The sequence below is a fragment of the Scyliorhinus canicula genome, chromosome 7 (assembly GCF_902713615.1).
Source record: "Scyliorhinus canicula chromosome 7, sScyCan1.1, whole genome shotgun sequence".
Classification (NCBI taxonomy): domain Eukaryota; kingdom Metazoa; phylum Chordata; class Chondrichthyes; order Carcharhiniformes; family Scyliorhinidae; genus Scyliorhinus; species Scyliorhinus canicula.
Window position 1 is genome coordinate 47,644,554 of NC_052152.1, and position 13,867 is coordinate 47,658,420.

The 13,867-nt window shown below is 45.9% G+C and overlaps 1 protein-coding gene across 1 annotated transcript in view; it reads left to right on the top strand.

Annotated features, from left to right (window-relative positions):
• hgd (homogentisate 1,2-dioxygenase) overlaps positions 1–13,867 on the top strand; it is a 67,088-nt gene that overhangs the window by 25,542 nt on the left and 27,679 nt on the right. Inside the window, exons 3-8 of the mRNA XM_038801945.1 lie at positions 355–443; positions 3,429–3,534; positions 4,890–4,949; positions 6,600–6,691; positions 10,603–10,637; positions 12,609–12,688. Coding sequence (XP_038657873.1) covers positions 355–443; positions 3,429–3,534; positions 4,890–4,949; positions 6,600–6,691; positions 10,603–10,637; positions 12,609–12,688 — 462 coding nt within the window. The remainder of the gene's footprint in view (positions 1–354; positions 444–3,428; positions 3,535–4,889; positions 4,950–6,599; positions 6,692–10,602; positions 10,638–12,608; positions 12,689–13,867) is intronic.

The following is a 13,867-nucleotide window of genomic DNA, read 5'->3' on the forward strand; positions in this document are numbered from 1 at the left end:
AGATTCTTGATAAGTAAGGGGGTGAACGGCTATCGGGGGACAAGTGCGAGGTTACAATCAGATCTGTTGTAATCTCATTGAATGGCGGAGCAGTCTCAAGCGCTCCAATGGCCTATTCTTGCTCCTAACTCATGCATTTGTACGTTTGAAAGTTCAGAATATTCTGGAGTGTGCAGGAGAGGGGTTACCGGTTCATAGCAGTTGTTTGACCATGAGTTGAACATGAAACGGTTATTTTTGATTGGTCAGGAATGATGTAACAATTTCCAATTGTTAATAGTAGTAATAATGAGAATGATCTTCTCAAGCAAACAACTAAATAATAACATTTCTGCATTTTGTTTTACATTTCAGAATAATCCACAGGTTGCTCCATATGGGTTGTATGCTGAACAGCTCTCTGGTTCAGCCTTCACTTGTCCAAGATACAGCAATAAGAGGAGGTAATGTTAATCTTACGGTAAAATTGAGAATATTACTTACTCCATGCATTACGCCATCTAAAAAAATAAAATCCATTAACTTTCCTATGTGATCATCATAAAACTACAAAAATGTTTAACCTATTAAAAAACAAAGGGCAGCACGGTAGCATAGTGGTTAGCATAAATGCTTCACAGCTCCAGGGTCCCAGGTTCGATTCCCGGCTGAGTCACTGTCTGTGCGGAGTCTGCACGTCCTCCCCGTGTGTGCGTGGGTTTCCTCCGGGTGCTCCGGTTTCCTCCCACAGTCCAAAGATGTGCGGGTTAGGTGGATTGGCCATGCTAAATTGCCCGTATTGTCCTAAAAAGTAAGGTTAAGGGGGGGTTGTTGGGTTACGGGTATAGGGTGGATACGTGGGTTTGAGTAGGGTGATCATTGCTCGGCACAACATTGAGGGCCGAAGGGCCTGTTCTGTGCTGTACTGTTCTATGTTCTATGTTCTAAAATCAAACGGGTAGATTCCAAAATCCCAAATGATCAAATGGTGAAGCAACCATAAATCATGTAACAGTGCCAGCACATTAATTAGAGACGCTTCCCAAGCAAGTTCCAGATCCCCACGAGGTATTTAAGTAGTGAATGAAACTATTATGACTCAATCATTCTGAGCCATTTTAATTATAAACCTGTAATTGTGTTTTGTTAGGTTGGCAATATTTCAGCTAGATCCTCAATGTTGAACTGAAGGGTGAGAGTTAAGTAATAATAATCTTTATTGCCAGTAGTAGGTTCAGAAGACGGAGTCAAAATAATGTGGAAAAGTGTTTCAAAACCAATTTTGCTAATTCAATATTTAATTTATCAAACATGTTGATGAAACTCATCCAAAGGAAATTCAGTCTGTAAAGAAATAAAATAGAGTTTTGACAACACCATCTTAGTTATGGGGGTGGGCAATTCTATTATTAAAAAACACTTTTTTTAATGTTTGGAAATGAGAAGGAACACTGGCTCTTGGGAGATCAGGATGAATCTCTGCCTTAGTGAGTGAAGATCCTTCTGAAAAATCTTCTCAACAGCAGAGACGAGCCTGAAGCTTATTCCGTGTCCACCACCTCCAATAGGTGAAAAGAATGATGTGGGGTGGGGGGGGCACAGTGACTAGCACTGCAGCCTCATAGCGCTAAAGACCCAGGTTCGATTCTGACCTCGGGTGACTGTGTGGAGCTTGCACATTCTTCCCATGATTGTATGGGTTTCCTTTGGGTGCGCCAGTTTCCTTCCACAGTCCAAAGATGTGCACTTTAGGTGGATTGGTCATAAATAAATAAATAATCTTTATTGTCACAAGTAGGCTTACATTAACACTGCAATTAAGTTACTGTGAAAAGCTCCTAGTCGCCACATTCCGGTGCCTATTCGCAGAGGGAGAATTCAGAATTCTCAGCCAGTATGGGAATTGAACCCGCACTTATGCCCTTGTTTACATAGATTTACATAGAATTTACAGTGCAGAAGGAGGCCATTCGGCCCATCGAGTCTGCACCGGCTCTTGGAAAGAGCATCCTACCCAAGGTCAACACCACCACCCTATCCCCATAACCCAGTAGCCCCACCCAACACTAAGGGCAATTTTGGACACTAAGGGCAATTTAGCATGGCCAATCCACCTAACCTGCACATCTTTGGACTGTGGGAGGAAACCGGAGTACCCGGAGGAAACCCACGCACACACGGGGAGGATGTGCAGACTCCGCACAGACAGTGACCCAAGCCGGAATCGAACTTGGGACCCTGGAGCTGTGAAGCGATTGTGCTATCCACAATGCTACCGTGCTGCATTACTAGCCAGTTGTCTAGCCCACTGAGCTAACAATGCTCAATTGCCCCTAGATGGGGTTACAAGGATAGGATGGGGGATTGGACCTAGGTAGGGTGCTCTTTCAGAAGGTTGGTGCAGACTCAATGGACCAAATAGCCTCCTTCTCCACTGTAGCAATTCTATGATACTATTCGGTTTAAGCATAGTGAAAGATCCATTTTGATTTGAATATAGTACTTGCAGCGGTACCTCACAAAAGGTGTGGGAGCTTTCAACTTCAGTTTGTGTAAAACTTAATGAGTTTATCAAGAAATGTATGTAAAGGGGAGGAACACATTCACCTCTGCCTGCTTCTTAATACTAACAAGCCTTTTCCTCATTTGAAGTCAGGTGCAAGGCTCCATGGTGACTGCATTGGTTTAGGCAATCACCTGCCTCCCTTTAGCTTGCAATGATGTGTTTACTAGAGGCAAGCTTTCAGTCCAACTCAGGCTGCATTCCTTTCATAGAATCACTACAGTGCAGAAGGAGGCCATTCGGCCCGTTGAGTCTGCACCGACCCTTGGAAAGAGCACCCTACCTAGGTCCATGCCCCAACCCTATCCCCATAACCCGGTAAACCCACCTAAACTTTGGGACACTAAGGGACAATTAGCATGGCCTAACTTGGACATCTTTGGACTGTGGGCGGAAACTGGAGGAAAACAACGCAGACACGGGAAAGAAGTGGAAACTCCACACAGTCACCCAAGGCCAGAATTGAACCTGGGTCCCTGGCACTGTTATGCAGCAGTGCTAACCACTGTGCCACCGTGCCACCCACAGCACACCTCCTGTGGGAGGACCTCAAATATTTGAAATAGACTACTAGTGCCCAAATTCAATGAACAATTAATCTACTTTTCTTCTACCAGCACAACTTGCCATCAATAGAATGAACAGCCCTTTGAAAACTGCTCTCACTGAAGTTTAGAATCTCCCATGCAGCATGTGACAGGTCAAGTTTTCTTGAGCTGTTTTCGTATCCCAGCGGTTTATTAAAATTAAAAGCAGCGAGACCCATTGCAAAATTTGGCATCATCCATTCCCTCAGCTGCTAGTGCAGGGAGGCCTGTCCGTAAGCCAGGCTAATTCATCTTTTACTTCCAATTTAATTAGTTTCTTTCTATCCTTTTCTTTCCAGTTGGCTTTATCGTATTTTACCTTCAGTCATTCACAAGCCCTTCGCTTCCATACCCCAGGGAAACCTATCCTATAGTTGGGATGAAATTGGCCCCGATCCCAACCAGGTAACAAAATATTTTTGTGGAGTTGCATTTATGTACTCATAAAAATGTCTGGGCTACATTTTTGAAAGATTTGTACCCGTTTTAATAAGGTACAATCTATCTTATAAAACAAAATGTCTTGCATATTGTGCATTGTACCAAGATGTTGTCAAAGATGCACGTTCAATCTTTTTGACACATGGGATGAAAAACAGATTTGTTTGAATTGATGCCCCAGGTCTCAGAGCTAAGCATTTCCATTGTGCCAATGCATTAACAGAACAGGACAAACTGGCTGGGGCAAACCAATTGATTTTCATGAGTTAATAATGGCTAACTGCGGTGCCATTTGGATTGATGACACCACAGCCAGTTCCTGTTGCTGCGTGCTTTGTTCTTTGGTTCAATACGACAATGGGAGGTGAACTATAGGTTTGTTAGATGGAAGCTTCTGACACTTACTGAAATACAATTAATATGGCTTCTGACACTTACTGAACCCTCGATCACAGAATCAAAGAATTGTTACAGTTTCTTCTAGCCTTAATTAGACTTGGAAGAAACTTATTTGGTTGTATTTGATGTAATATCCACTTTGAATGGTCATGTGATATACTTTTATAAATTTTATGAATAAACTATCTTTGGAAACAAATGTGCATTCAAGGAGGACTAAGTATGTCCTGTGAATTATTATAACCTACTGCATTGTATGTTACAATCACTTATCTGTTACTTTTAATGAACTTGTTCAATAGTCTAAGCTACAGTCCAATCAAATGTATGCAAAATCTAGGATGTCAAAAGGGATCTATGGCATATTGAGCGAGCTAAATTAAAATTATATTAACTCAAGGTATACCACATTTTTGGCTCGCGGGCATTTTAAGGAGCATTTTGTTTCACAGGGAGGAAGGACAGGTTTACAGGGGTGGTCTTTGTTGTTCACCCTTTGATTTGTAGGACGCATCCAATTTTAATTCCATTTTGTTGATGGTATGTAAATCCAGCAGGTTCTCCAATAGAGAAGTGAACCATTCCACCAGATTACTCTTGGAGTCAAGACCGTGTAGTTTTCAGGTGAAGTATGGTTAGAAAGTAGGAGAAATTGGACAAGACATAATTCAGATCTCTTTTAAATGTCACATTTTATTGACAAAAGGTGATGGAAGATATAAGATTTTTAATATATTATGTAAGTACATTACTGCAAAATATTGTACACAAGTTGCACGTTCACATATATCTTTTACAATTTTCAAATAGAATAGCAACTCATTGCCCGAAAAACAATGGAGTTGTGGGTAGGACATTTGTAGTGCATATTCCTTAGTTTGAAATAAAATGTCTCATAAATTAATTTATTTTGTTTCTAGCTCAGATGGCTGCCATTTAAAATTTCCAAAACGTCAGAAAAGAAGGTTGACTTTGTAACAGTAAGACTGGATTTATTTTATTTTTAATTGTCTGGAACCACCTACACATTTATGGAATGTTTTGGGTTGAGGGAAATACAATTAATATGGCTAGAAACTGGATAGCGCTGGTTTGACAATGTGAACGGTGCAGGGAGAATCCCAGTGCAGGGACAATCTCTGCACTGGAACAAGTATGGTCCAGTGCTGGGACAATCTCAGCCGCCACGTCTTGCGGGGCGGCTGAGGAGAAAGACGGCAACCGCGCATGCGTGGGTTTGAGCTGTCCAACACGAGCATGCGCGGCTGACGTCATTAGGCGCCGCCGCGGTGTCATTTTTGACGCGCTGGGCCTTGAAGCCAGGGACAAGGCCCGGCTGCCGAGTTTCCCGGTACGGCCCGCCTATCCCCCGGGTAGGGGAGAATAGGGGTCCGGGAGAGGCTTCCGACGCCGTCGTGAACCTCTCCAGGTTTCTCGGCGGCGTCAGGCCTTGCGGAGAATTCCGCCCCCAGTCTTTTCGTGGCAGAGAAATCAACAGTACACCTGCTCTGTCTGGCTTCAGATCCAACACTGAAACCGAAACTAAAACACACCCTGCAGCAAACAGCCTAAAACAAAAGTAAAAAGCTGACAGACAGCCCAGCTGCACCCACTCTCTGACTTCACTGCAGTAATAAACACCCATTTCTTAAAGGTACTCTCACATTGCAACATGACCAGATTTGGCTGAGTGCTGGGACAATCTCTGCACTGGAACAGATATGGCCCAGTGCTGGACGATCTCTGCACTGGAACAGATATGGCCCAGTGCTGGACGATCTCTGCACTGGAACAGATATGTCCCAGTGCTGGTTAGAATTGGGCTTTGGGCTGCATTTGAACTAGACCTCAGGCAGATTGCCAGCAAAGTAAACATAATTTTAGGGCTGCTGCTCCAACACTACTATACCTGTGGCTTTCACATAGACTCTCCAGAGTGGGCCAGGCAGTTATAGGGCTGGATTCTCTGTTTGGGAGACTATGTTCTCCTACCGAAGCTGAATTCCTTCTGGTTCACACTGATGCTGGGAGCAATTCCCAGGAGCAGTTCACTTGCCCCATCCATGCAATTTATGCCTGGCGAGGATCGCAAGGAATTCCGTCGCAAATCCCACTATCACGTTGCTATTTTGAGCAGGCGGTCTGATAATGAAGTCCAGTGGCTGGCCCCCTCCCCGCTAAGCAAATCCCCACAAGAGATGCCCCATATCAGTGAACTCCCTTAAGAGAGAACACTCATAGCAGAGAACCCCGCATCGCAGAGAACTCTGCCTTAGCGGGGAACCACAATATCACAGATCCCTGCATAGCAGAGAACCCCGCATCGCAGAGAACTCTGCCTTAGCAGGGAACCACAATATCACAGATCCCTGCATAGCAGAGAACCCCAGATAGCAGAGAGCCCCCCTCCTCTCCCCCCAATAATTCTTGTCTATATTTTTTGAAGTAGGATAAAGTGAAATTGTAATCAGTCAGTGAACTTATTTCAGTGTGAATACGTCCTTCATAACGTACTTATCGCTTAGCCAGTTATGGGTCTTTCCTTATTCTCGGGAATAAACTGTCTATCCCAAAGTATTTTCTGTTTCTATTTGGTATCACAGCTATTTAATGATACTCTTTTTCGACAGGGTTTACATACATTATGTGGAGCTGGAGACATCAAGTCCCGATGTGGCTTGGCTATCCATATCTATGCCTGCAATACATCAATGGAGAATAAGTATGTAACAGTAGAAACATTTTCTGTCATAGGCTGTTTTCCATTTATGCCTCTTGTTAAGATAGAAAATCCTTATTTTTGTTATTTTTCTCCTGAATTGCTTTTTCCTACTCATGTAATTATTGTTACATTGAAGACCGAGAGGCCAGTCTGATGCACGATCAATTGTACAAAAACTAAGGTTGGATACAACTGTGGCTTTATTGCAGTAAGCTGTGGCCTCCCACAGCAGCTGGAATAGAGGACACGCTTCTCCTACTGGGTGGAGCCAGCAGGCAGGGGCTACCGGCAAACCTGTAGTACAGGTCCTACCTTACATCACCAAATGCAGGTGTAATTGGTTTACCACATTCGCCCCCTGTTAAAAATGTGTCCGGCGGGGATGGTGAAGAACTATATACAGTAGTGAATTTATGTACAGTGCTTTATCAGGGAAAATTTAAAAAAATGTCCTTTGAAAGTCCGGTGCCAGTTAGAGATTCAACCGATCTGGTGCCTTGACGTTCCGCTGGGAGCGACGTAGCGGTGGCGGCGATGTCGATGCTGGCGATGTCGATGCTGGCCTGATGTTGGATGACTCTGAGAGTGTGCCGAAATCCTCTTCATCCACCACATAGGCATACTGGGTGTTGGCATGGAGCAAGTGCACCCTATCCACCAACGGGTCCGCCTTGTGGAGTCGGACGTGCCTACGGAGCAGGACCGGTCCTGAAGCTGCGAGCCAAGTGGGGAGTGACATCCCGGATGTGGACTTCCTGGGGAAGGCAAAAAGACGCTCATGGGGTGTATTATTCGTAGCGGTGCATAGTAGTGGAGTGCATCAGGGAGGACCGCCTGCCAGCGAGAGGCTGGGAGGTTCCTGGACCGTAGGGCCAGTTGGACGGCCCTCCATACCATCCCATTATCCCTCTCTACCTGCCCGTTTCCCTGGGGATTATAGCTGGTCATCCTGCTGGAGGCTATACCCCTGTTGAACAGGAACTGACGCAGCTCATCATTCATGAATGAGGATCCCCTGTCACTGTGGATGTAGGCGGGGAAACCGAACAGAGCGAAGATTTTGTTTATGGCTTTGATGACGGTGGCAGACGTCATATCAGGGCATGGGATGGCGAAGGGAAATCTGGAGTACTCATCGACCACACTAAGAATATATGTGTTTCGGTTGGTGGCGGGGAAGGGCCCTTTGAAATCCACGCTGAGTCGTTCAAAGGGGCGGGAGGCGCGCACGGTCTGGCCGGTAGAAGTGCGGCTTGCACTCCGCACAGACCTGGCAGTCAGTCCCTGGTGACTGTCCGTACTTCCTCGACGGAGTAGGGCCTTGACAAGATGGTACAATTGTGTGACCCCCGGGTGACAAAGGCTGTCGTGTAGGACCCAGAGTCAGTCTATTTGTGCGCTGGCACATGTATCTCGGGATTGGGCATCTGGGGGCTCGTTGTGTTTGCCGGGGCGATACAAAATCTCGTAATTATAGGTGGAGAGCTCGATTCTCCACCGCAAGATTTTATCGTTTCTGATCTTGCCCCGCTGCATGTTGTTAAACATGAAGGCTACCGACCATTGGTCAGTGAGGAGAGTGAATCTCCTGCCAGCCATGTAATGCCTCCAATGCCGCACAGCTTCAACGATAGCTTGGGCCTCTTTTTCTCACTCTGGTCGAAGAGGTGGCCAGGTTGTGCGGACGAGACTGGTCAATCGTCACTAAGGCGAGGTATGGTCGGTCATCGCTGGCATCAGAAGATGGAGAGCGTGGGGGGTCCAGGTCGTGGAATGCTGTCAGCGTCCATGCCCCATGGGGAAGGCAGGATGGCGGCGCCTGAAGATCCTGCGGGCGACAAAATGGCGGCGTCCATGGGCCGCACGTTGCGGGAGCTGGACAAGATGGCAGCGCCCATGGACTGAGGGGAGGAAGATGGCGGCGCCCATGGGGCGCACGTGGCCCTGGGAGGTGAAGATGGCGGCGCCCACTGGCCGCGCGTGGTCCGGGACAAAGATGGTGGCGCCCATTGGGTGTAGGTCAGGGGGGAGGGGGCGATAGCGCCAACTGTGCGGGCTTGGCACACCGCAGCGAAGTGCCCCTCTTTTACCCCAAGCCTTGCAAATGGCAGTGCGGGCCGGGCAGCGTTGGCGGGGGTGCTTCTGCTGGCTGCAGAAGTAACATCGGGGACCCCCGGGGTGCACGGGTTGGTGTGTGGCGCAGGCGTACTGGCTGGATGAAGCCCTGGTTGGGGTGGCCGTCTGTGGGGTCCAAGAGGGATAGAAGGGGTGGGCTGCGCGGCCGGAGGGTAGGCTTGAGCATTACGTGAGGCGACCGTGATGGAGACTGCTAGCTTTTTAGTCTCAGCTAGTATGAGCGTGGCCCCTTCTGGCAGTCTTTGGCATATGAGGTCCGACCCAATCCCCGTTACAAACGCATAAGAAGGTTGGAATGTTCGGTGGCCGTAACGGCCTGACAGTCACAATCCCGGACGAGTGGGATTAGGGCCCGCCACAAGTCTTCTATGGACTCACCAGGGAGTTGAGAGTGAGTGGAGAGTACGTGCCTGACGAAGAGTGTGTTCATTTTCTGAGCGTAGTTTTCTTTGAGGAGCGCCATGGCATCTGCGTAATTCAGGGCGTCCTGGATCAGCAGAAACGTGTTGGAGATCAACCTTGAGTACAGGATCTGTATCTTCTGAGCCTCCGTCGGACGGGTGGTCGCTGAGTTGATATAGGCCTCAAAGCAAGCTAGCCAGTGATTAAAGTCCTTTTTGGCGTTGCTTGATTGCGGATCCAGCTGCAGGCGATCTGGTTTCAATCGGAGGTCCACCTTATAGAAAATCTTACTGCAATAAATTGATGCACGGTCAATTGTACAAAGACTAAGGTTGGATACAACTGTGGCTTTATTGCAGTAAGATGTGTGGCCTCCCACAGCGGCTGGTGAAATGGCTGCTGAATAGTGGACACGCTCCTCCGACTGGGCGGAGCCAGCAGGCAGGGGCTACCGGCGAACCTGTAGTACAGGTCCTACCTTACATCACCTAATACAGGTGTAACAGTGGTTTACCACACAGTCCTGTCAGAAGTAAAGGGATTTGCCTGCACCCAGGTGCCACTGCTGAGCTTCCAGTAATTTTCTGGTTCGGAACCAGTAAATATATGCACGGGCACATTCCCCCGCCTGAAGATGACAGCATTGATGGTCAGCTAGGGTGCAGGTTCCTAACTCAAAGTAAAATAAGTGAACTGAGGTAACCGCGTCACCGTTACATATTTGGCAGCGCTAGTCTCATACCAGGTTTATAGGCAAAGGCGCAAAGAAGTCCGAGGAATTTCAACCCCTGGATATTTGCTTGCTTAGCTTAATATCTCTGGGATACGTGTTCTAATCTAGGTCAGAAAGGACGAGGGCATCAGGAATTAGGTAGCAGAGTGGCTTCAAACGCCAGACCTGGATCTTTTGCACTTCAAACTGGGTGAACACCACGCAGGCTGTGCACAACTTGGTCCCTTTAAATTATTGTACGTGTGTGGCCATCTAAAAGTTTAAAGGGCCTGTATTGCCCGCACATTCCAAAAAACATTTAGAAGGAATATTGCTTACAGCTGCAAAAGGTTTTAAATTAAAATAGTATCGGCAACACAGTGCATTTGAATCAACAACACAAAATGCCCCAAACACCACACAGATTGGCATTAGGACGTGTATTTGGCTCAGTTAGTCTCAGATTGCCTGGCATTAGTCTGCGTTGAACAGGGATTGGCCGGCAGAATACCAGTCGAAAGAACATTGGTTCATTGGTCCAACAGCTAGTACAATTCTTTTGTCCTAACCTCATTTTAGATGATCATGGACCAGTAATTGAATATAACTTCCTACTTAATAAAATCAGAGTGTACTTTCACACTTATGTTTTGTATTTCAGGAGTTTTTATAACTCAGACGGGGATTTCCTACTGGGTAAGTGAAACCCTTTATAAAGTCAGCTCACACACTCAGACAGACTATCATAACTTGAATGAAATTAACTTGAATTAACCCAGTGGTAAATTGACATAACATCTACCTCACAACTTAATCTCAAAACTTCATATCAAAGCAACTGCAAAGACAGTCCTACATTCCATGGTGGGACAACATTAAGATAGTGTTGTTCATGACTGCTGGAAATGGACTTAATGGCTGCTTTCCAGTTTTTTGTGTAGTAGAACATGAATCAGAGCCAGATGCAAGTCCTAGTTTGTTGAGAAGTGTGTCAAGATCCAACATCAATCCTGGACTCACTGTGATATTCCTTAACACTGCCCTTTCACTATTCGAATTTGGATTCATGTTTAGCTAACAAGGGAAAGGCAATTTTTAAGTAATGATAAAAAGTCGGTGCAATGTTTCAGAACATTGACCCTTCAGATTTGAAATCTGACCTTAATTCTAACCTTTTGGATCAATTGAGAGTAATGCACCTCCTGATTCTCCAATGCCTGTCCACCATCTACAAGGCACAAGTCAGGAGTGATGATGTGGAGATGCCGGCGTTGGACTGGGGTGAGCACAGTAAGACGTCTTACAAGACCAGGTTAATGTCCAACATGTTTGTTTCAAACACTAGCTTTCGGAGCACTGCTCCTTCCTCAGGTGAATTTCATCTCCTCATCTCCACCTTAAATCTTCCCTCCCTGCTGCCACTGTTGAAATTGTTCTGACTAGCAATTTAAATACTGTGGCTTCAAGAGCATAGAACATACAGTGCAGAAGGAGGCCATTTGGCCCATCAAGTCTGCACCGACCCACTTAAATCCTCAATTCCACCCTATCCCTGTAACCCAATAACCCCTCCTAACCTTTTTTTGGACACTAAGGGCAATTTAGCATGGCCAATCCACATAAGCTGCACACCTTTGGACTGTGGGAGGAAACCGGAGCACCGGGAGAAACCCATGCAGCCACGGGAAGAACGTGCAGAACCCACAGATAATGACCTAAGCCGGGAATCAAACCTGGGACCCTGGCGCTGTGAAGCAACTGTGCTAACTACTGTGTCATCATGCTGCCCATCAGGTCAGAGGCTAGAAATCCTGTGGCAGTAACTCACCTCAAGACTCCCCAAAGCTTCCTTGATGTCTCCAAGGCCAAGTCAGAAGTGGAATGCTCTCCTCTTGCCTGGATGAGTGCAGCTCCAACAACACTCAAGAAGCTTGACACCATTCAGGACAAAGCAACCCGCTTGACTGATACCCCACCCGCAAATATTTACTTTCTCCACCACCGACAGACAGTAGCAGCATTGTATGCCACCTACAAGATGCACTGCAGGAACTCACCAAGGATCCTTAGACAGCACCTTCCAAACCCACGGTCATTACTATCTCGAAGGACAAGGGCAGCAGACACATAGAAACAACAACACTTGAAACTTCCCATCCAAGACACTCACCTTCCTGACTTGGAACTATATCTCCGTTCCTTCACTGTCACGGGCTCCAAGTCCTAGAGATCCCTCACTAACAGCACTTTGGGTGTACCTACACCACACGGATTTCGGCGATTCAAGAAAGCAGCTCACCACCACCTTCTGAAGGGCAATTAGGGATGGGCAACAAATGCTGGCCTAACCAGGAAAGCCCACATCCCTTGACTGAATTTAAACATATGTAGTTACTGTCACTGCATGACTTTACATGTGAACATACAAACATACTTTGGGTTAGATAATGGTATGAAATTAATGACAATTACAGTGGAATATACAGGCTTGACCTTTCTACCTTGCTGATTTCAGAAAAACATGCAGGTGAATAACCTCCAAGATAAATACAATGGGGGAAAGATGGGTTGCAAGTAAAATAATATTATCCAAACTGACAATAAGAAGCACTGTATAAATATTTTTTGAAGATTGTAAAATTTTATTGTATACCTGTTTGATTGCAGTGCCCCAAAAAGGGAATCTGTTGATTACCACTGAATTTGGCAAGATGCTGGTTGAACCAAATGAGATTTGCGTCATTCAGGTAAACTGGAAGATAAGCCTGTTTTTGAAATATCATTACATACTAATCCTATTGCATTAATCATCCAATTTGATATTAATAGGCAAATTTTCCTTCTTCATTTTGCCAGTTTAGCAACACGACAAAATGAAAAAAACTTTGACGTGGCTGCAAGGGGAACAGGGCTGGGATCTAAATATACAAGGATATGTGTCCTATAGAAAGGACAGGCAGATGGGCAAAGGGGGTGGGGTTGCATTGTTAGTAAGGGATGAAGTTAAATCGATAGCAAGGAGCGATTATAGGATCAGAAGGCATAGAATCTCTGTGAGTAGAATTGAGGAATTGCAAAGTTAAAAAGACCCTGATGGGAGTTATGTACAGGCCCCCTAGCAGTAGTCAGGAGAGGGGAGGGGGGGGGGGGGGGGGGGGGGGGGGGGGGGGCAGAAACGAAATCATGATAGAAAAGGCATGTAAAAAAAGGCAATATTACAATAATCATGGGGAACTTCAATATGCAAGTGAACTGGGAAAATCAGGTTGGTAGTGGAGCCCAAGAAAGGTAATTTGTGGGATGTCTAAGAGATGTCTTTTGGAACAGCAGGTGACAAAGCCTACAAGGGAACAGGCAATTCTGGATTTGGTGATGTGTAATGAGGCAGACTTGATTAGGGAACTTAAGGTGAAGGAACCCTTAGGGAGCAGTGACCACAATATGACAGAATTTACCCTGCAGTTTGAGAGTGAGAAGCTGCAAATCAGAAGTAATGGTATTACAATTAAATGAGGGTAACTGCAAAGACATGAGAGAGGAACTGGCCAGAGTTGATTGGAAAAGGAGCCTAGCAGGGAAAACAGTGGAACAGCAATGGCAGTTTTGGGGAGTTATTCGTGAAGCACAACAGAAATTCATCCCAAGGATGAGGAAACATGCTAAGGGGAGGACAAAGCATCCATGGCTGACGAGGGAAGTGAAGGACAGCATAAAAGCTAAAGAAAAAGCATACAAAGTGGCGAGGATTACTGGGAAGCCAGAGGATTGGGAAGCCTTTAAAAGCGAGCAGAGGAACAACTAAAAAAGCAATAAGGGGGGAGAAGATGAAGTATGAGTGCAAGCTAGCAAGTAATATAAAGGAAGATAGGAAGAGTTTTTTTCAATATATAAAAGGTCAGTGAGAGGCAAAAATAGACATTGGACCA